The 22,518-nt window shown below is 49.9% G+C and overlaps 1 protein-coding gene across 6 annotated transcripts in view; it reads left to right on the top strand.

The window, feature by feature from the left end:
• EZH1 (enhancer of zeste 1 polycomb repressive complex 2 subunit) overlaps positions 1 to 22,518 on the top strand; it is a 258,699-nt gene that overhangs the window by 225,551 nt on the left and 10,630 nt on the right. For 4 of the 6 annotated variants that reach the window (XR_008327290.1, XM_053361928.1, XM_053361927.1 and 1 more), the window contains exons 2-11: positions 372 to 424; positions 9,598 to 9,718; positions 10,132 to 10,260; positions 12,039 to 12,158; positions 14,551 to 14,671; positions 15,186 to 15,359; positions 16,819 to 16,921; positions 18,144 to 18,307; positions 19,236 to 19,327; positions 21,546 to 21,723. Coding sequence is in view for 5 of the 6 variants with exons in the window: in XM_053361928.1 (XP_053217903.1) it covers positions 414 to 424; positions 9,598 to 9,718; positions 10,132 to 10,260; positions 12,039 to 12,158; positions 14,551 to 14,671; positions 15,186 to 15,359; positions 16,819 to 16,921; positions 18,144 to 18,307; positions 19,236 to 19,327; positions 21,546 to 21,723 (1,213 nt within the window). In the remaining variant the exon portion in view is untranslated. Of the gene's footprint in view, positions 1 to 371; positions 425 to 9,597; positions 9,719 to 10,131; positions 10,261 to 12,038; positions 12,159 to 14,550; positions 14,672 to 15,185; positions 15,360 to 16,818; positions 16,922 to 18,143; positions 18,308 to 19,235; positions 19,328 to 21,545; positions 21,724 to 22,518 lie in introns of those variants that run through there. The other 2 variants (XM_053361926.1, XM_053361924.1) reach the window with 2 other exon arrangements.

Below are 22,518 nucleotides of genomic sequence, written 5' to 3'. Positions count from 1 at the left end.
AAGAATAAAAATTATACACACATTTAAAAATGTCTTACTTCGCTGCTCTGTTTTTTTATCTGGGGGGGGGAAGGGGGGATACCTGCTACCCAGACGCAGCCCCGCTAAAAACTTTGAAAACAGACAGACAGACAAACGTGTCGCCCCCCCCCCAATTGCCAATGTCCACTTAATTCACCGCACGAGAGGAAACGACTACGGATCCCGGAATCCGCCCCCGACGCGCCACCTCTACCCTTGAGAGTCTATGGGTCTCTGCGGCAAAGGGGGCGTGGCTTTGCGGGAATTGGGCCGCGTCGGGGAGCCGGAGAGGAGGAAGCGGTGACGCGATTCCCCGCGCATGCGCGCATCGGAAGGCGGCGGAGGAGGGGGGGGTGTTTGCTTCTGTGGTCTCTGTAGGTCACCTGAGTGCGATGTCTGTGGAGTGAGTGACGGGGGGGCCTCGAGGGGGGGGCTCTGGGGTGGGTTGAGGAATAAAAGGGGGGTCCGCCACGCCTATGCAGTAAGGACCTTTGAGGTGGGGGGGGAGCACTGGCAATTTGGGGTGCCCCCTCCTCAGAAATGGCGGGGAAGGGTGTGGGGAAACGGTTTTCCGGGGTAGGAGGGAGCGGAGGGGAGAGCGACCCCCCTGAAAATATGTATTTGTGGCGGGGGGGGTGCATGAAGGGGTGGGGGTTGGGCTGGGGGTAAGAGGGACATCTTCCCATAAGGGGGTGCAAAAAGGGTTGAGGGGTGTCAGGGACATTTTCCCACAAGGGGGTGCAAAAAGGGTTGAGGGGTGTCAGGGACATTTTCCCACAAGGGGGTGCAAAAAGGGTTGAGGGGTGTCAGGGACATCTTCCCATAAGGGGGTGCAAAAAGGGTTGAGGGGTGTCAGGGACATTTTCCCATAAGGGGGTGCAAAAAGGGTTGAGGGGTGTCAGGGACATTTTCCCATAAGGGGGTGCAAAAAGGCTTGAGGGGTGTCAGGGACATTTTCCCATAAGGGGGTGCAAAAAGGGTTGAGGGGTGTCAGGGACATTTTCCCATAAGGGGGTGCAAAAAGGGTTGAGGGGTGTCAGGGACATTTTCCCATAGGGGGGTGCAAAAAGGGGTGGGGGTGTCAGGGACATCTTCCCATAAGGGGGTGCAAAAAGGGGTGGGGGTGTCAGGGACATTTTCCCATAAGGGGCTGCAAAAAGGGCTGGGGGTGTCAGGGACATTTTCCCACAAGGGGGTGCAAAAAGGGTTGAGGGGTGTCAGGGACATTTTCCCACAAGGGGGTGCAAAAAGGGTTGAGGGGTGTCAGGGACATTTTCCCACAAGGGGGTGCAAAAAGGGTTGAGGGGTGTCAGGGACATCTTCCCATAAGGGGGTGCAAAAAGGGTTGAGGGGTGTCAGGGACATCTAACCATAAGGGGGTGCAAAAAGGGTTGAGGGGTGTCAGGGACATTTTCCCATAAGGGGGTGCAAAAAGGGTTGAGGGGTGTCAGGGACATTTTCCCATAAGGGGGTGCAAAAAGGGTTGAGGGGTGTCAGGGACATTTTCCCATAAGGGGGTGCAAAAAGGGTTGAGGGGTGTCAGGGACATTTTCCCATAAGGGGGTGCAAAAAGGAGGTAGTGGTGTCAGGGACATTTTCCCATAAGGGGGTGCAAAAAGGGTTGAGGGGTGTCAGGGACATTTTCCCATAAGGGGATGCAAAAAGGGCTGGGGGTGTCAGGGACATTTTCCCATAAAGGGGTGCAAAAAGGGGTGGGGGTGTCAGGGACATTTTCCCATAAGGGGGTGCAAAAAGGGGTGGGGGTGTCAGGGACATTTTTCCATAAGGGGGTGCAAAAAGGGGTGGGGGTGTCAGGGACATTTTTCCATAAGGGGGTGCAAAAAGGGGTGGGGGTGTCAGGGACATCTTCCCATAAAGGGGTGCAAAAAGGGTTGAGGGGTGTCAGGGACATTTTCCCATAAGGGGGTGCAAAAAGGAGGTAGGGGTGTCAGGGACATTTTCCCATAAGGGGGTGCAAAAAGGGGTGGGGGTGTCAGGGACATCTTCCCATAAGGGGGTGCAAAAAGGGTTGAAGGGTGTCAGGGACCATTTTCCCATAAGGGGGTGCAAAAAGGGTTGAGCGGTGTCAGGGACATTTTCCCATAAGGGGGTGCAAAAAGGGTTGAGGGGTGTCAGGGACATCTTCCCATAAGGGGGTGCAAAAAGGGTTGAAGGGTGTCAGGGACCATTTTCCCATAAGGGGGTGCAAAAAGGGTTGAGAGGTGTCAGGGACATTTTCCCACAAGGGGGTGCAAAAAGTGTTGAGGGGTGTCAGGGACATTTTCCCATAAGGGGGTGCAAAAAGGGGTGGGGGTGTCAGGGACATTTTCCCATAAGGGGGTGCAAAAAGGGGTGGGGGTGTCAGGGACATTTTCCCATAAGGGGGTGCAAAAAGGGGTGGGGGTGTCAGGGACATTTTCCCATAAGGGGGTGCAAAAATGGTTGAGGGGTGTCAGGGACATTTTCCCATAAGGGGGTGCAAAAAGGGGTGGGGGGTGTCAGGGACATCTTCCCATAAGGGGGTGCAAAAAGGGGTGGGGTGTCAGGGACATTTTCCCACAAGGGGGTGCAAAAAGGGTTGAGGGGTGTCAGGGACATTTTCCCATAAGGGGGTGCAAAAAGGAGTGGGGGTGACAGGGACATTTTTCCATAAGGGGGTGCAAAAAGGGGTGGGGGTGTCAGGGACATTTTCCCACAAGGGGGTGCAAAAAGGGTTGAGGGGTGTCAGGGACATTTTCCCACAAGGGGGTGCAAAAAGGGTTGAGGGGTGTCAGGGACATTTTCCCACAAGGGGGTGCAAAAAGGGTTGAGGGGTGTCAGGGACATCTTCCCATAAGGGGGTGCAAAAAGGGTTGAGGGGTGTCAGGGACATTTTCCCATAAGGGGGTGCAAAAAGGGTTGAGGGGTGTCAGGGACATTTTCCCATAAGGGGGTGCAAAAAGGCTTGAGGGGTGTCAGGGACATTTTCCCATAAGGGGGTGCAAAAAGGGTTGAGGGGTGTCAGGGACATTTTCCCATAAGGGGGTGCAAAAAGGGTTGAGGGGTGTCAGGGACATTTTCCCATAGGGGGGTGCAAAAAGGGGTGGGGGTGTCAGGGACATCTTCCCATAAGGGGGTGCAAAAAGGGGTGGGGGTGTCAGGGACATTTTCCCATAAGGGGGTGCAAAAAGGGTTGAGGGGTGTCAGGGACATTTTCCCATAAGGGGGTGCAAAAAGGGTTGAGGGGTGTCAGGGACATTTTCCCATAAGGGGGTGCAAAAAGGGGTGGGGTGTCAGGGACATTTTCCCACAAGGGGGTGCAAAAAGGGGTAGGGGTGTCAGGGACATTTTCCCATAAGAGGGTGCAAAAAGGGTTGAGGGGTGTCAGGGACATCTTCCCATAAAGGGGTGCAAAAAGGGTTGAGGGGTGTCAGGGACATTTTCCCATAAGGGAGTGCAAAAAGGGTTGAGGGGTGTCAGGGACATTTTCCCATAAGGGGGTGCAAAAAGGGGTGGGGGTGTCAGGGACATTTTCCCATAAGGGGGTGCAAAAAGGGGTGGGGGTGTCAGGGACATTTTCCCATAAGGGGGTGCAAAAAGGGTAGAGGGGTGTCAGGGACATTTTCCCATAAGGGGGTGCAAAAAGGGGTGGGGGTGTCAGGGACATCTACCCATAAAGGGGTGCAAAAAGGGTTGAGGGGTGTCAGGGACATTTTCCCATACGGGGGTGCAAAAAGGGTTGAGGGGTGTCAGGGACATTTTCCCACAAGGGGGTGCAAAAAGGGGTGGGGGTGTCAGGGACATTTTCCCACAAGGGGGTGCAAAAAGGGTTGAGGGGTGTCAGGGACATTTTCCCACAAGGGGGTGCAAAAAGGAGGTAGTGGTGTCAGGGACATTTTCCCATAAGGGGGTGCAAAAAGGGGTGGGGGTGTCAGGGACATTTTTCCATAAGGGGGTGCAAAAAGGGGTGGGGGTGTCAGGGACATTTTCCCATAAGGGGGTGCAAAAAGGGGTGGAGGTGTCAGGGACATTTTCCCATAAGGGGGTGCAAAAAGGGTTGAGGGGTGTCAGGGACATTTTCCCATAAGGGGGTGCAAAAAGGGTTGAGGGGTGTCAGGGACATTTTCCCATAAGGGGGTGTAAAAAGGGGTGGGGGTGTCAGGGACATTTTCCCATAAGGGGGTGCAAAAAGGGGTGGGGGTGTCAGGGACATTTTCCCACAAAGGGGGTGCAAAAAGGGGTGGGGGTGTCAGGGACATCTTCCCATAAGGGGGTGCAAAAAGGGGTGGGGGTGTCAGGGACATTTTCCCACAAGGGGGTGCAAAAAGGAGGTAGTGGTGTCAGGGACATTTTCCCACAAGGGGGTGCAAAAAGGGGTGAGGGGTGTCAGGGACATTTTCCCATAAGGGGGTGCAAAAAGGGTTGAGGGGTGTCAGGGACATTTTCCCATAAGGGGGTGAAAAAAGGGTTGAGGGGTGTCAGGGACATTTTCCCATAAGGGGGTGCAAAAAGGGTTGAGGGGTGTCAGGGACATTTTCCCATAAGGGGGTGCAAAAAGGGGTGGGGGTGTCAGGGACATTTTCCCATAAGGGGGTGCAAAAAGGGTAGAGGGGTGTCAGGGACATTTTCCCATAAGGGGGTGCAAAAAGGGGTGGGGGTGTCAGGGACATTTTCCCATAAGGGGGTGCAAGAAGAGTTGAGGGGTGTCAGGGACATTTTCCCATAAGGGGGTGCAAGAAGGGTTGAGGGGTGTCAGGGACATTTTCCCACAAGGGGGTGCAAAAAGGGGTGGGGGTGTCAGGGACATCTTCCCACAAGGGGGTGCAAAAAGGAGTGGGGGTGTCAGGGACATTTTCCCATAAGGGGGTGCAAAAAGGGTTGAGGGGTGTCAGGGACATCTTCCCACAAGGGGGTGCAAAAAGGGTTGAGGGGTGTCAGGGACATTTTCCCATACGGGGGTGCAAAAAGGGTTGAGGGGTGTCAGGGACATTTTCCCACAAGGGGGTGCAAAAAGGGGTGGGGGTGTCAGGGACATTTTCCCACAAGGGGGTGCAAAAAGGGTTGAGGGGTGTCAGGGACATTTTCCCACAAGGGGGTGCAAAAAGGAGGTAGTGGTGTCAGGGACATTTTCCCATAAGGGGGTGCAAAAAGGGGTGGGGGTGTCAGGGACATTTTTCCATAAGGGGGTGCAAAAAGGGGTGGGGGTGTCAGGGACATTTTCCCATAAGGGGGTGCAAAAAGGGTTGAGGGGTGTCAGGGACATTTTCCCACAAGGGGGTGCAAAAAGGGGTGGAGGTGTCAGGGACATTTTCCCATAAGGGGGTGCAAAAAGGGTTGAGGGGTGTCGGACATTTTCCCACAAGGGGGTGCAAAAAGGGGTGAGGGGTGTCAGGGACATTTTCCCATAAGGGGGTGCAAAAAGGGTTGAGGGGTGTCAGGGACATTTTCCCATAAGGGGGTGTAAAAAGGGGTGGGGGTGTCAGGGACATTTTCCCATAAGGGGGTGCAAAAAGGGGTGGGGGTGTCAGGGACATTTTCCCATAAGGGGGTGCAAAAAGGGTTGAGGGGTGTCAGGGACCATCTTCCCATAACGGGGTGCAAAAAGGGGTGAGGGGTGTCAGGGACATTTTCCCACAAGGGGGTGCAAAAAGGGGTGGGGGTGTCAGGGACATTTTCCCATAAGGGGGTGCAAAAAGGGGTGGGGGTGTCAGGGACATCTTCCGATAAGGGGGTGCAAAAAGGAGGTAGTGGTGTCAGGGACATTTTCCCACAAGGGGGTGCAAAAAGGGTTGAGGGGTGTCAGGGACATTTTCCCATAAAGGGGTGCAAAAAGGGTTGAGGGGTGTCAGGGACATTTTCCCATAAGGGGGTGCAAAAAGGGTTGAGGGGTGTCAGGGACATCTTCCCATAAAGGGGTGCAAAAAGGGGTAGGGGTGTCAGGGACATCTTCCCACAAGGGGGTGCAAAAAGGGTTGAGGGGTGTCAGGGACATTTTCCCATAAGGGGGTGCAAAAAGGGTTGAGGGGTGTCAGGGACATTTTCCCATAAGGGGGTGCAAAAAGGTTTGAGGGTTGTCAGGGACATTTTCCCATAAGGGGGTGCAAAAATGGTTGAGGGGTGTCAGGGACATCTTCCCATAAGGGGGTGCAAAAAGGGTTGAGGGGTGTCAGGGACATTTTCCCATAAGGGGGTGCAAAAAGGGTTGAGGGGTGTCAGGGACATTTTCCCATAAGGGGGTGCAAAAAGGGTTGAGGGGTGTCAGGGACATCTTCCCACAAGGGGGTGCAAAAAGGGTTGAGGGGTGTCAGGGACAATTTCCCATAAGGGGGTGCAAAAAGGGTTGAGGGGTGTCAGGGACATTTTCCCATAAGGGGGTGCAAAAAGGGTTGAGGGGTGTCAGGGACATTTTCCCATAAGGGGGTGCAAAAAGGGTTGAGGGGTGTCAGGGACATCTTCCCATAAAGGGGTGCAAAAAGGGGTAGGGGTGTCAGGGACATTTTCCCATAAGAGGGTGCAAAAAGGGTTGAGGGGTGTCAGGGACATCTTCCCATAAAGGGGTGCAAAAAGGGTTGAGGGGTGTCAGGGACATTTTCCCATAAGGGGGTGCAAAAAGGGTTGAGGGGTGTCAGGGACATTTTCCCATAAGGGGGTGCAAAAAGGGGTGGGGGTGTCAGGGACAGTTTCCCATAAGAGGGTGCAAAAAGGGGTGGGGGTGTCAGGGACATTTTCCCATAAGGGGGTGCAAAAAGGGGTGGGGGTGTCAGGGACATTTTCCCATAAGGGGGTGCAAAAAGGGTTGAGGGGTGTCAGGGACATTTTCCCATAAGGGGGTGAAAAAAGGCTTGGGGGTGTCAGGGACATTTTCCCATAAGGGGGTGCAAAAAGGGTTGAGGGGTGTCAGGGACATTTTCCCACAAGGGGGTGCAAAAAGGGGTGGGGGTGTCAGTGACATTTTCCCATAAGGGGGTGTAAAAAGGGGTGGGGGTGTCAGGGACATCTTCAGATAAGGGGGTGCAAGAAGGAGGAAGGGGTGTCAGGGAATTCTTCCCATAAGGGGGTGCATGAAGGGGTGGGGGTTGGGCTGGGGGTGTCAGGGACATCTTCCCAAAAGGGGGTGCAAAAAGGGGTGGGGGTGTCAGGGACATCTTCCCATAAGGGGGTGCAAGAAGGAGGAAGGGGTGTCAGGGACATTTTCCCATAAGGAGGTGCAAAAAGGGCTGGGGTTGAGCTAGGGGGTTTCAGGACATCTTTCCATAAGGTGTCAGGGTTTCATTGGGGCTGGCCGTGGTGGGGAGGGACGGCCCTTTGCATCTCCCATGCCTGTGAATGCTCCCAAAGCTTTGCACTTTTTAGCCTTCTCTCCCCGGCTTCCTGGCCTTTGGCAAAGGCATGTGTGGAAAAAGAAATGGGCGTGAAAAAGCTCAGATTTTTTTGTTTTTGTGTGGTGCTTTTCCTGGCTGCTGTGTGAGGAATTTGTGGGCAATAGGCGAGGCTTCGTCGCTTCTTCCTCCACCCCTTTATTTTCAACACTTGTTCAGGTGTTGATCTAGGCAGGTTTCTGTGCTTTCTGACATACAGTGGTGCCTCGCAAGACGAAATTAATTCGTTCCGTAAGTTTTTTCTTCTTGCGAGTTTTTCGTCTTGCGAAGCACGGTTTCCCATAGGAATGCATTGAAAATCAATCAATGCGTTCCTATGGAAACCGCCTTCAGACCAGGTCCGGGGACAGTCTGTCCCCCGACCTCTTCTGAAGGCTGCGGGGGGGGGGGGGGACAAGGGCTTTTCTTCCCACCGCCAGCCTTCAGAAGGCTGTTCTGAAGGCTGGCGGTGGGAAGAAAAGCCCTTCTCCCCACCTCCCACCCCGCAAGCTCCGGGGACAGGAGGGCTTTCCTCCCGACTGCCAGCATTTTAAAAGCCCCCAGGACAGCGGAGACTTCTCCGCTGTCCCGGGGGCTTTTGAAATGCTGGCGGGCGGCAGCGAATGATTCGCTGCCGCCCGCCAGCATTTTCAGATCGCCCGGGACAGCGGAGAAGTCTCCGCTGTCCCGGGAAGGCAGGCGGGGGGAAGCAAAGACTTTGGCCCCCCGCCGGCCTTCAGAAGAGGTCCAGGACCTCTTCTGAAGGCCGGCGGGGGGCCAAAGTCTTTGCTCCCCCCCGCCTGCCTTCAAAAGCCGTCGGGATAGCGGAGAAACGCACTGCGCTTCTCCGCTATCCCGGGAAGGTAGGCGGGGGGGGGGGAGCAAAGACTTTGGCCCCCCGCCGGCCTTCAGAAGAGGTCCAGGACCTCTTCTGAAGGCCGGCGGGGATTTCCCTATGGGCTTTCTTCTTGTGAAGCAAGCCCATAGGGAAATTTGTTTTGCGAAGCACCTCCAAAACGGAAAACTCTTTCGTCTTGCGAGTTTTTCGTTTTGCGAGGCGTTCGTCTTGCGAGGCACCACTGTAAATGGTGCTGATGGAAGCACCTGAAAACGCCCAGGTATGTGTACAACAGCCTTCCCAAATGTGGTGCCATCTAGGTATTTTGGAGCAGCCCCAGCCAGCACGGCTGGAGAATAATAATAATAATAATAATAATAATAATAATAATAATAATAATTATTATTATTATTATTATTATTATTATTTATATCCCGCCCTCCCCAGCCAAAGCCGGGCTCAGGGCAGCTAACAACGATAAAATAATACAACATTCTAAAATCATTTCATTAAAATTAATTCAACTCAAATTGATGGCAACCATTAGGCTAAAGTTCTGTGAAGATTGCCGAAGGAGGGAGTAATAATAGCTGCTCTACAAGGTTTCCTCTGTTCTGTTGAATGAGGAGAGATGAAAGGGTCTTTTGCGTTTGCCCTATTCTTCCTAGTGAAAGAAAAAAGAAAAAGAGATTGTGGCTGGCTCTTCACTGGAGTAGGGAACTATGTCTAGATCTATAGCAGGTTCTGCCTGCTCTCTGCTGTGGCTTCTGCACTCTATGAGTTCATAGTTCAGCTGTTTGAGAAGGAAGAGTCATGCCATCCTCTTCAACTAGTTGTTAATCACAAGCACTTGTTGCCTTCAAAACTCTAATTATATCCTTTTTATTGCATCCTGAAATCCCCACATACTTCAGCCATTGCAGTTCTTAAGTTATTGCAGAAGTGTTGGTAGTGATGGTGCTGTATTAATTGAATTTCTAAGGGCCCGTCCACTTTATGATTAGAGTTTTGCAACTGCACCAAACGAAAGCTCTTACTGGGTGCAGTTCAGCATCTTGAGAATGCAAGCTTTTATTATAAAGAAAGAGGACTGGTGTGAAGAGAAGCCAAAAAGCGGGAGCAATGTATAGTGAAATAACAAGAACCAGAGGTAATGGCGAGTGGAATATCAGCTGCTCAGAATTTCCTGCTTCCTTTGCCATAGGTTTCCTACTTTCCCGGGGCTAATAGCTATGTAGAACAAGTAAATATATCAATTTGCATGAATGATACAGAACAGAGGGATGCAGATTTTCTTGAGAAAGAGATTTGTTGCCGATAATATTAGCAACAACAACAACTCTGGTTACATTTACTGTTCACATAGCTCATATGCTCCTTCTTGTCTCCCCTCGCCCCCAGGAAAATGGAGATTCCAGCCGTACCAACGTCAAAATGCATCCATTATTGGAAAAGGAAGGTCAAGTCAGAATATATGCGCCTTAGGCAGCTCAAGAGACTGCAAGCAAACATGGGAGCCAAGGTAAAGAGCCATGAGGGTAATGAATCCCTTTTTAAAAATCTTAAAATTATTAACTAAGGAAAACCAGAACTCACTTATTAATATGTGAGAGAGCAAGGAGGTCTCTCAGTTGATAGAAAAGATATGGTGACATATTTGAGACCGAAGGCAAGCAGGTGTCATTACAGGCTGTTATGTGGGAGAGATTGCTCTCCGCTGAACCAGCATAAAAATTGTGTGGATTTCATCTTTGAAATTCTGCCAACCTGCATAAGATCGTTAATCGTCCCTTTATCAGGGATGCAGGCTTAACAGCAACTTCCTGCTAGCTAAGTTCAAGCAGTCTCCATGGAGCACCTTCTTCCCCAGTGGCAAAAGGATTTGGAAACTTCTTAAGGGCGAGGTTGGCAATCAATCATCTTCTTTTCCTCTAGGCGCTGTTTGTGTCTAACTATGCAAAGGTTCAGGAGAAGATAAACATTCTGAACGAAGACTGGAAGAAGCTTAGAGTTCAACCTATTCAATCAATGAAGCTGGTTGGAGGGCATCCTTTTCTCAAACAGGTATGTTGAGGAGGCAGCTGTTGGGTTCTGTGGATGTGCCAGTCTGCCATGTTGTGACCCTCTGTGCCTCCTCCCCTAGGATTTGTATCCACATACCAAGATATCTCTACCTTTTTGTGTTCTGCAATGCCATATTATAAAGCAGGGTTTGTAATGTTGGCCTCCAATCCTCATCAACCCTGACCATTGGCAGTGGTGACAGGAGCTGATCAACATCTGGAGGGCCACAGGTTCTACATCTCAGGTTCACAATTTATTCATAATGAATTGGAGAAGCGCTTTTGAAAAGCTTAAGTAGTGTGGCTTAGACCAGCTCATGCAAAGTATTGTCCCATGGAGAATCCCGGTCTGAACTTTCAATAAAAAATGCTAACCTTTACAAAACCAGGGAAACATGCAGAAATGGGTTTGGATAGAATGGTTTGCTTTCAATAGTATGAAGGCTTTCCTGCTTAGTTGTACTCCAGTTCCTCCTGCTGGCTAGTTGCAGTCCCTTCTGCTCAGCTGTACCCAGTGATGATGCAAAAGGAAGTTACAACAGTCTCTTCGAGACCTAGATGATAAAGAGAGGAATATTGTTTTTAGAATGCTGTTACCTCCTGCTATGTGCCCCTCATTCCTTGCCAGTGTTCCATTTTGTGTACAGATTTCTGTTAGAGAATAGAGTTACAGCAGCAAGGGTAATGCTAGCCCAGAAGTGGAAACAGCAGGAAATACCAACGGTGGACGAGTGGAGAGCAAAGTTATTAGATTACGCGGAGTTGGATAAACTGACAGGAAAGATTAGATATTTAAGAGACCAAAAGTTCATTAAGGAATGGGGAAAATATGTAGATTACCTGGAACATATAAGTGAGGGACAAACAACGTTAATGGGATTTAAAGAAGCATTGTGAAAGATTAAGAGTTATTGACTAAAGGGAATAGAAGAGAGAGATATATATACTGTCAATACAAGCCAGGAAATGCGTAATTTTAATCATTACCACGAATGATTTACGGACAAGCTGAAGGAAGTCTCAAAAGAGACGGTAATGTGAAATTTTTGATGTGAAATATGTAACGTGTGTTTTTCTCTTTTTTTCTTTTTCTGTTTATCTTTTATTTGTAAATCAATAAAAATTTAAAATGCAAAAAAAAAAAAAAAAGAGAATAGAGGAGGTTGAACAAAACAACAGATGTCAAGAAATTCTGTTCAGCCTGCTCCGTTCTCTTGTCGCTTCTTGCTAGAGACTGGCCTTTCTAGGACAGAGGTAGTGAGACTGTGCTTGTGAGTTGAGCAGGTTTAATATGAGTGAGGGCTTGTCCCCAGACTCATGCCTTGAAGCCCTTCCAAGGAATACAAATAGATGCACCTGACCATATTTGTTTTGGTCTCTGCATAGTCACAACCAACTCTTGTGCCACTGTTATTGCTTGACAGCAGACAAGATCAAGCCCATTTTAATACGGCAGCACAATTCCAGGTCACAGCCCACCCTAGATCCCCATCTGAATGGAATTATCTTAATTTGTTGCCTGATTGAACGCAGAGGAATCATCAGCAGGGTCTTATAGGTCAAAAGAGAAGCACCAGCAGAGCCACACACAGTGACTACAGTACAGTATGTTGGTGTTTTTCAATGTTCTGGGAGATGGGCCTTGGCATTTAAGAACCAACACCTTCAATTGGGTTGAGCAACCATTGAGAGTCAGTGGAGCTGAGGTTACCTTGGCATTGGATGACTGAATAAATTGCTACCTGTCAGCTGTGTAACATTTTTTTCTCACCACTCCAGTGCACAGTCGAGAGCATTTTCCCCAGTCTGACCACCCAGACCCTGTTCATGCGGACTCTGAACACTGTGGCTTTGGTGCCTATCATGTATTCCTGGTCCCCGCTTCAGCAGAATTTCATGGTAGGTGACCAGCTGTTACCATACATACAGAATCCCTTGCTGCAAATAACAGTTTTGCGTGAGAACTTCTTACTTTGAGCAAATGTTCCTGAGTCAGGCTTTAGCGTCTAGTTGGGGAAAGGGAACTGCTTTGCCTATTGCCCGGCTATATTGTGGGGGGTGCTGCAAAGGGTGGTATATCTCTCACACTCTGCCCCATGTGGGACTGAGGAGGTCCAGCGTGATTTGCAGAATAAAAAAAAAGTCCCATTAATGGTCTGCCAGTAGAAGCTTGAGTTCCACTGGATTATTGTAACTCGCTCTACGTGGGGCTGCCCTTGAGACTGACCCAGAAACTCCAGCGGGTGCAGAATGCTGTGGTGAAACTCCTTACGGGGTCCTCGCTGCGGGATCACATTCACCCGGTGCTATACCAGCTGCACTGGCTCCCGGTGGAGTACAGGATCAGGTTTAAGGCGCTGGTTTTAACATTTAAAGCCCTATACGGCCTAGGACCCTCGTACCTACGGGACCACCTCTCCTGGTATGTCCCACAGAGGACCTTACGGTCTTCAAACAAAAACATCTTGGAGGTCCCAGGCCACAGGGAGGTTAGGCTGGCCTCAACCAGAGCCAGGGGCTTTTTTGGCTGTGGCCCCGATCTGGTGGAAGGCTCTGTCACAAGAGACTAGGGCCCTGCGGGACTTGACATCTTTCAAGACAGAGCTGTTCCACCAAGCCTTTGGCCAGGGCACAGCCTGACCCCCTCCTTTGGCATTCCTCACAGAACTCTAGCCCAATGGTTGCCATTAATTTGATTTGAACTGATTTTATAATGAAATGATTTTAGAATGTTGTATCATTTTAATGTTGTTAGCCGCTCTGAGCCCGGCTTCGGCTGGGGAGGGCGGGATATAAATAAAATCTATTATTATTATTAATTATATTATTATTATTATTATTATTATTATTATTATTATTATTATTATTATTATTTCAATGTGAGGCTGTTTCCCTGCCCACCTACAGAGAGGATCAGAGCGAGAAGAGATAGATAAGGCATGCTAGCAGAGGTGCCTGGCTTCAGATTCCCACATTGTAAGAAACTTTTCGATCGGTTCACAAAAACCCAGGTGCAGAGGCAGCAGGAAGCAATCCCTGGGGGCAAATATGAGTCTCTGAAGCTCTCGGGTGGCATGCCATTCCAGCTCTTGAGCCCCCTCCATTCTTTCCCCCTGTTGCCTTCTTGCATCTGGGTTGAGATGGTAAGGTTATAAAATGCCCCCCACTCGTCATCTAGCTGCACCTATCAAGGCTGTCTCTTCTCTTTGCCTGATAGCCAGAAGAGTGAGTTGTGCACCTTGCAATGGTCGAGTGTGTGCTGGTGTGTGGGGAAGTACTTTGTCTAGCTGTCTCCCCACCTCAAAACTATTTACAGTGGTACCTTGGGTTAAGTACAGTGGTACCTCTGGATACAAACTGGATCCATTCCAGAGCCCCGTTCGCATCCAGAAGCAAACGTAACTAGCGACAGCACATCTGCGCGCACACGCATCGCTCTTCGCCGCTTCTGCGCATGTGCGTGACAGCATTTTGAGCACCTGCGCATGTGCGAGCAGCGAAACCCGGAAGTAACACGCTCCGTTACTTCCGGGTTGCCGCGGAGCACAACTCGAACGCACTCAACATGAAGCACATTCAACCCGAGGTATGACTGTACTTAATTCGTTCCGGAGGTCCGTTCTCAACCTGAAACTGTTCTTAACCTGAAGCACCACTTTAGCTAATGGGGACTCCTGGTGCCACCGCGCTGCCAGAGCACGATTTCCGTTCTCATCCTGAAGCAAAGTTCTTAACCCGAGGTACTATTTCTGGGTTAGCAGAGTCGGTAACCTGAAGCGTATGTAACCCGAGGTACCACTGTAATCCAGGAGACCAACAAATAATTAGCAGAAATTCTGAAAATGTCCTGCTTCCGAGTGGGTAGGATCAGAACCATGTGCGCCACATCCTACAGCAGTGTTTCCCAAACTTGGGTCTCCAGCTGTTTCTGGACTACAGTTCCCATCATCCCTGACCGCTGGTCCAGATAGCGAGGGATGATGGAAGTTGTAGTCCAAAAACAGCTGAGGACCCAAGTTTGGGAAACCCTGTTCTACAGGAAGGGATAAATCTCTAGCAGGTGTGCATGGCCTTGCCATCAGAGGGTGGCAGAGGGGAATATTGCATTCAGGATCCCCTCTCCCACTGATGAAGGAAGATCTGCTCTCTGGTGCTAAGAGAGGGGCTATGCAGCGAGACCACCAAATACCCCTCTGGGATCTCGTTAAGGTAGCCGTGCAATCTGCCATTTGCAGGCGCTCCTGGTGAGTGGACAAGGGACAACCACCTGCTGTGTCTACTCCGTTTGCAGGTGGAGGATGAAACCGTTCTGTGCAACATCCCCTACATGGGGGACGAGGTGAAAGAGGAGGATGAAACCTTCATTGAGGAACTCATTAACAACTACGACGGCAAAGTTCACGGAGAGGAAGGTAATGAGGGCAATAGTTTTCAACAGGGATGTAAGAGGCCATGTGGTGGTGGCTGGTGGACAGGAGGGGAGATTCCTTGAGTTCTTAGCATTTCAATTTTGGAAGAGTCTATCACCCTTACGGACACTACTCTGCTTGCACGTACAGTGGTACCTCTGGTTGCGAACGGGATCCATTCCAGAGGCCCATTCGCAACATGAAAAGAGCGCAACCCGCAGCGGTGCATCTGCGCATGCGCGGGTCGTGGGTCGCCACTTCTGTGCATGCATGTGATGCCATTTTGCACGTCTGTGCGAGCGGCAAAACCCAGAAGTAACCCTTTCCAGTATTTCTGGGTCTCCGCAGGACGTAACCTGAAAGAACGTAACATGAAACGGACATAACCAGAGGTACCACTGTACTGGATTTGTGTGTCATCGTTGACATTACCATCATCGTTGTGATGACAGAGAAGCTGCATCTTTTCCACGCTTGAGTATATGCCATCCACCTTTTGCCTGATTTTCCCATCCAGAAATGCTCTCGACGTCCGTCCTGATCAGCGATGCTGTGTTCCTGGAGCTGGTGGATGCGCTCAATCAGTACTCTGAGGAGGAAGAGGAAGGCCACGATGCTGCGGAAGGCAAACAGGAAGCGGCAAAGGACGAGCTGCCTGTCACCCGGAAGAGGAAATGGCTTTCTGTGGAAGGTAAACACCCCAGAGGACAGGGTCACACTTCAAAATGACCTTGACAGATTAGAGAACTGGGCCAAAACAAACAAGATGAATTTTAACAGGGAGAAATGTAAAGTATTGCACTTGGGCAAAAAAAATGAGAGGCACAAATACAAGATGGGTGACACCTGGCTTGAGAGCAGTACATGTGAAAAGGATCTAGGAGTCGTGGTTGACCACAAACTTGACATGAGCCAACAGTGTGACACGGCAGCTAAGAAAGCCAATGCAATTCTGGGCTGCATCAATAGGAGTATAGCATCTAGATCAAGGGAAGTAATAGTGCCACTGTATTCTGCTCTGGTCAGACCTCACCTGGAGTACTGTGTCCAGTTCTGGGCACCACAGTTCAAGAAGGACACTGACAAACTGGAACGTGTCCAGAGGAGGGCAACCAAAATGGTCAAAGGCCTGGAAACGATGCCTTATGAGGAACGGCTAAGGGAGCTGGGCATGTTTAGCCTGGAGAAGAGGAGGTTAAGGGGTGATATGATAGCCATGTTGAAATATATAAAAGGATGTCACATAGAGGAGGGAGAAAGGTTGTTTTCTGCTGCTCCAGAGAAGCGGACACGGAGCAATGGATCCAAACTACAAGAAAGAAGATTCCACCTAAACATTAGGAAGAACTTCCTGACAGTAAGAGCTGTTCGACAGTGGAATTTGCTGCCAAGGAGTGTGGTGGAGTCTCCTTCTTTGGAGGTCTTTAAGCAGAGGCTTGACAACCATATGTCAGGAGTGCTCTGATGGTGTTTCCTGCTTGGCAGGGGGTTGGACTCGATGGCCCTTGTGGTCTCGTCCAACTCTATGGTTCTATGATTCTACCCTTCCAGCATCACCCTCCCCCCTCCTATTACGGCACACCACGATGCTGTCAGAACCATAAGGGCCTTGCTTGTTATACAGATCGGAGTCCATTTCTGCTAAAATTCACAGCTCTTGTATCACCCCAGAAATGATGTCACCCTATGGAAGCCACCCCAAACAAGTTCCGCTAAATTTGCTAGCATTTTTTGTCACTAGCAAGGCTGGTGCTATTGATCTGAGAAGGAGCAGGTTAAGGGCTGCTGCGAACACTCCACAAGTCGTATGCGGAAGTTCCTTTTCTTGTAAGAACTTAATTTCAACTTACATTCAGATCAAGATGGCCGTGACGTGTGTATTTTGCTGCATGGGAAGCCTTGAGTGGCTACCTGCACGCTACATACAATAATTCCATGTAACCTGTTTGCTTTATAGAATAAAATTGAGGGATTCCTCTATCTTACACTTGGTGTATTATCTAATGCTTGTACGAGCATCTGCTTTACTTTTATAGGGTTTTTTCTAACTCTGCTCTGGGCCACTCCTATCTTGGAAGACTATTTCCAGGAGGGGAATAAAGTGTTTTAATTCAGAAATCACCACCCTTCCCTCCTTCCCTGTGATGCAGGCAACAAGAAATGTCTGAAGAAGCACTTTCCAAATGACATGATCTTCACTGCTCTTTCGTCAATGTTCCCAGAGAACGGCTTTCCAGAGGATATGAAGGAGAGGTAGCCGTTTTTTATTCTTGACACAGCATTTTGGCATTTCTAGTCATGGGTTATAAGAGTAGGCGGAGTTATAAATTCCCAGGATCAGTAACTGGAATACAGTGGTACCTCGGGTTACATACGCTTCAGGTTACAGACGCTTCAGGTTACAGACTCCGCTAACCCAGAAATAATACCTCGGGTTAAGAACTTTGCTTCAGGATGAGAACAGAAATCGTGCTCCAGCAGCGCGGCAGCAGCAGGAGGCCCATTAGCTAAAGTGGTGCTTCAGGTTAAGAACAGTTTCAGGTTAAGAACGGACCTCCCGAACGAATTAAGTACGTAACCAGAGGTACCACTGTACATGGTTTGCACACCTTAACTTGTGAGTTTCAGCCATTGCTTCACAGTGTAGGTAGAGATGCTCAACTTAAATCAAGGTTTTCCCCTTAATTACTACAGTGGCCGCTCGGGTTGTGAAAGTGATCCATGCAGGATGCACGTTCACAACCCGCGTGTGCGCATGCGCAGGTTGCGATTCGGCGCTTCTGCACATGCACAAAGCACGATTTAGCGCTTCTGCGTATGCTCGGCCACCGAAACCCGGAAGTAACCCATTCCGGTATTTCCGGATTTTGGCGGTCCGCAACCCAAAAAATGCAACCTGAAGCGGCTGTAACTCCCTCCTGGTGTGTGTGCTGCCTTATTTTGGCCTCCCGCCACTGCAGTGTAAGACTCCGCTTCCTTGTTCAACCAACCTTTGAGCAATATGCTCTGTAGGCCTGTGCCCTGCCATGCACTTGGCGTCCTGCGTGCTAAAGTCTGGACCAGGTGGGCAGATCTTTGGGCACTGGGCAGCGGATGAATGTGGTTCATAAAAGGAGCTGGATTAGACGGCTTCTTGGCTCTGCTCTGACTCTGTGATCCCAGAATCTGCAGCGTAATGAAGATTGTGCAGATATCTTGAGCTCCCTTGAATGTGTTTGGTTGTATTCCTGGGCGTAGTGCTTTGTGCTTGAGTAACACCCAAAGCGGCACCTGCCTCTTAGCAAGGAAACCCTGAAATGGCAGCTCATTCCCTTTAAAAGAAGAAGAATTTTAGAAAGTGGCAGGTGTTTTCAAGTCCATCATCGATGCAAACTGTCCGTCCACCCAGCTGGCTCTGAGCTAAGCGTCCTATCATTTGGAGCACCTTCTTGAGTGCCTTCGAGTGACTTTTCTATCCGCCTCACCCCCTCCACAGATACAGAGAACTGACAAAAGAATCTGACCCGAATGTACTCCCTCCCCAATGCACGCCAAACATCGATGGACCGTGTGCCAAATCTGTTCAGCGCGAGCAGACCCTGCACTCTTTCCACACTCTCTTCTGCAGGCGCTGCTTCAAGTACGACTGTTTCCTCCATCGTAAGTTTCCGACACAATCCCCGCCTCTCTCACCCTGGCCTTTTCTGTTCCAGCTTTCAAATTCAGGGGGAAGCAGTGGCTATTCCAAAGCGGTTGCATCCAAGTGTTGGAGGTGGCCCAGATGTTCCCTATGTCATGGGAAACGTTCCCTACAGATCTTAGCCAATCTTGTCTTGCCAGGTCCCTAGCAGGATCCAACTGCTCCTCTGTAAATGTATCCATACCCACCATTTGGAACGTGCCTCTGCAAAAAGTTGCCCTAGAGAAATTCCCCGCCTGCCTTCTTATCCATTCACCCACCTGTCTACCCCAGAGTGGTTTAACAAAATCTGTAAAACACATGTCGTGGTTACAAACCATAATTCATTTGCAGGCGAACATTTCAGTTAAAATTCCTATTGGTTAGCTCAGGGTTTCCCAGACCTGGGTTTCCATCTGTTTTTTGGGGTTTTTTTGGACTACAGTTCCCATCGTCCCTGAACACTGGTCCTGCTAGCTAGGGATGATGGGAGTTGTAGTCCAGAAAGAAAGCTGGAGACGCAAGTTTGGGAAACCTTGGGTTAGCTCTTGCAATGCTAACAGTAAGCTCAATAATTTGGATTATTCATCCGTAATGAAACATTGCAAGATTAATTAACAGCACGTGAAAGACACCAGGAATTTCTCAAGTTCTTGGGGAGGATAGATTTTCTTTCTTAAATGGCCCCTAATCCACCCCAATCTTGCATTCTTAACTCTGGTGTGCTGGATATGGGTAGGGTCATTACCAAGTTCTCCCAAACTTGTAATGGTAACTTTTATTATTTAGTGCTGGATTTGGGGTGTTCTCACAGGAAGGGGGAGGCTGGACTTCGGATGAGCACCAGAGCGACAGGGGATCTTGTCAGCTTCTCATTGTAACCCAGACAAAATGGCTTCTGTCTTCTAGCTTTCCACGCTACTCCCAACGTTTACAAGCGGAAGAACAGAGAAACCAAAATTGAAATGGAGCCTTGCGGGCCAGAGTGCTTCCTGTGGTTGGTATGTTGGGTAGAGGTCACGTTAGGGTGGGAGAGAGATGTACACTTAGGAAGAAGATATTCTGTTCAGAACACTTAGAAGTGAAGAATTTAGGGTGGTATATGTTAGAGCAGGGGTGTCAAACTCAAATTCATCGGGGGGCCGCATCAGCAGTTTGGTCACCCTCAAAGGGCCGGTTGTTCAGGCAGCCGTTGGATCTGTCACATCACAGGATGGCATGCGCTCAATATAAAAACAAGTGGAGGTTTCCTGAATGCATGTAAAGTGGAAGTTTCCTGTGTAGAACGGCCGGCGCCGCTAGAGGGCAGACGTTCTCTGGCTTGTAGGCTGCTGCGCATGCGCTGAAGAGGCGGCTTTCTTGTGTCAAAAAAAAAAAGTGAGACTAAAAGGTGAAGGCTGGGGGCCGGCAGCGGCTACACGGGCCACATGATGAGGTCTGGCGGGCCGGATTCGGCCCGCGGACCTTATGTTTGACACCCGTGTGTTAGAGCAAAGGGATGCGGGTGGCGCTGTGGGTTAAACCACAGAGCCTAGGACTTGCTGATCAGAAGGTCGGCGGTTCAAATCCCTGTGACGGGGTGAGCTCCCATTGCTCGGTCCCTGCTCCTGCAGTTCGAAAGCAAGTCAAAGTGCAAGTAGATAACTAGGTACCACTCCGGCGGGAAGGTAAACGGCATTTCCGTGCGCTGCTCTGGTTCACCAGAAGCGGCTTAGTCATGCTGGCCACATGACCCGGAAGCTGTATGCCGGCTCCCTCGACCAATAAAGCGAGATGAGCGCTGCAACCCCAGAGTCAGCCACAACTGGACTTAATGGTCAGGGGTCCCTTTTCCTTTACCTTTATGTTGGAGCAAAAAAAAAGAGAGGGGAATTCTTTAGCACCTTTTAAGGCTAGCACATTTATTGGACTGCAACCCACTCATTAGAGTTAGCCCTATTCGTTCTCTTTGTCTTATGCACACACACATTGACAGAGAGAGACAAATGATAGTCTGTGAGAATTTCTGTGTAAACCTTGAATGTATACAAGATAAGTGTAGCAGCCATTCACAGCAGCAAGAAGTGATGATAACACAGTCATCCTTGGTTTGTTGTGCTGGTTAACACCTGTAAGTGGGAAATGAAACTGTTGCCTCCATTCTGACCTGAATGAATAGGATCAAATTTCCTAATAAGTTCCAAGTAATGCCAGAGTCTCCCTTATTCTTTTGTTGAAGAATGGCAAGTTGTAAGGCCAGCACCAGAATGTCTTGGGAGAGTGTTAAGTTCTCCAGGTGGTTTCCGAATGTTTGTTTTATTTACTTTTATTTAAAAGCTCTGTTCTTTAGCTACAAAAGGCTCACAATGTGGCTTACAAAAATCACAGTAAGCAAGCCCTTTTTATTTCAGATTGGCATCCTTTTATTATTTTACTTTGAGAATGACCTGTTTGTTCTGTGTGTAGAATATAGAAGCATTACTGGCAAATAATTGCTAGTGGAAGAACATTTCAAATTCCCCACCCCCAGCACTCTGATACTGACCTGAAACCCACCGTTCTTCTTCAACAACAGAAACTTCAAAGGCAGGTGCTAGCTTGGTCCTGCTAGCAAGGGATGATGGGAGTTCATAGAATCATAGAATCATAGAGTTGGAAGAGACCACAAGGGCCATCGAGTCCAACCCCCTGCCAAGCAGGAAACACCATCAGAGCACTCCTGACATATGGTTGTCAAGCCTTTGCTTAAAGACCTCCAAAGAAGGAGACTCCACCACACTCCTTGGCAGCAAATTCCACTGTCGAACAGCTCTTACTGTCAGGAAGTTCTTCCTAATGTTTAGGTGGAATCTTCTTTCTTGTAGTTTGGATCCACTGCTCCGTGTCCGCTTCTCTGGAGCAGCAGAAAACAACCTTTCTCCCTCCTCTATGTGACATCCTTTTATATATTTGAACATGGCTATCATATCACCCCTTAACCTCCTCTTCTCCAGGCTAAACATGCCCAGCTCCCTTAGCCGTTCCTCATAAGGCATCGTTTCCAGGCCTTTGACCATTTTGGTTGCCCTCCTCTGGACACGTTCCAGTTTCTCAGTGTCCTTCTTGAACTGTGGCGCCCAGAACTGGACACAGTACTCCAGTTGTAGTCCAACAACAGCTGGGGGCCCAAATTTGAGATACACAGCGCTAGGGAATCCCCATGTCTCTGTGTGGACTCTTCTGATGAGGATTTGCTTATAGGAGGGAGCCAAGGAGTTTGCTGTGCTGCACAACCCGCGTTCCAAGTGCTCTGGACGACGTCGCCGCAGGCATCTCACACTCAGTAACACTTCCAGTGCTTCCGCCTCCACGAGCAACGAAGCGAAAGAAGGCGATAGCGACCGAGACACGGGCAATGACTGGGCCTCCAGTTCCTCTGGTACTTGACAGATCTTCTCATTGCCCTGTGGGAAGGGGGCGTGTGTGTGCAGGAGTTGCAGGAATCGTGGCCCCCAGCAGTTCCTGCTGAGCAAGATTTTCCTCTTCTTCTTGGGGTTGCTGGTTAAACAGATCGAAGGAGACGCATAGCCTGCTGTTTTCAAGGCAGATTTCCTCCAGAATTTACCGTATTTTTCGCTCCATAAGACGCACCTGGCCATAAGATGCACCTAGTTTTTAGAGGGGGAATGCAATGAAAAAAAGATTCTTTAAAGGGAGCGTAGAGCAGAGCCTGTATGCATCCCAGGCTCTGCTCAGCGCTCCCTTTCATGAGCCACATAGAGCGTGTGTGCGGCTCTTGGGGGCTTTTCCCCGAGGAGGGAGAAGGGCAGCCCGTCAGCTCGTGAAAAGGAGCTCTTGGGGGCTTTTCTGGGAGGTGGGGAAAGGGACAGAGCCATGCGCTCTGTCCCTTCCCCCACCTCCCTCAAGAAGGAGGCGTGTTAAGCCAGAAGCCAGGACAGCTAGCAGGATCGCTGTGCAGCTGGCTGTCCTGGCTTATGGGATAGCCCCGGGCAGCGGGATGAAGGCTCCCCCAAGAGCCGCTCTCCCTTTAAAGAGCTGCGTGGAGCGTGTATGCAGCTCTTCGGGGCTTTTCCCCGAGGAGGGAGAAGGGACTGCCGGGCTGCCCTTCTTCCTCCTCGGGGAAAAGCCCCCAAGAGCCGCACACACCCTCCATGCGGCTCTTTAAAGGGAGTGCTGAGCAGAGCCTCCCGCCTGCATTCGCTCCATAAGATGC

Source organism: Podarcis raffonei, chromosome 13 (assembly GCF_027172205.1).
Source record: "Podarcis raffonei isolate rPodRaf1 chromosome 13, rPodRaf1.pri, whole genome shotgun sequence".
NCBI lineage: Eukaryota > Metazoa > Chordata > Lepidosauria > Squamata > Lacertidae > Podarcis > Podarcis raffonei.
This window is presented reverse-complemented; position numbering and strand designations above follow the sequence as displayed.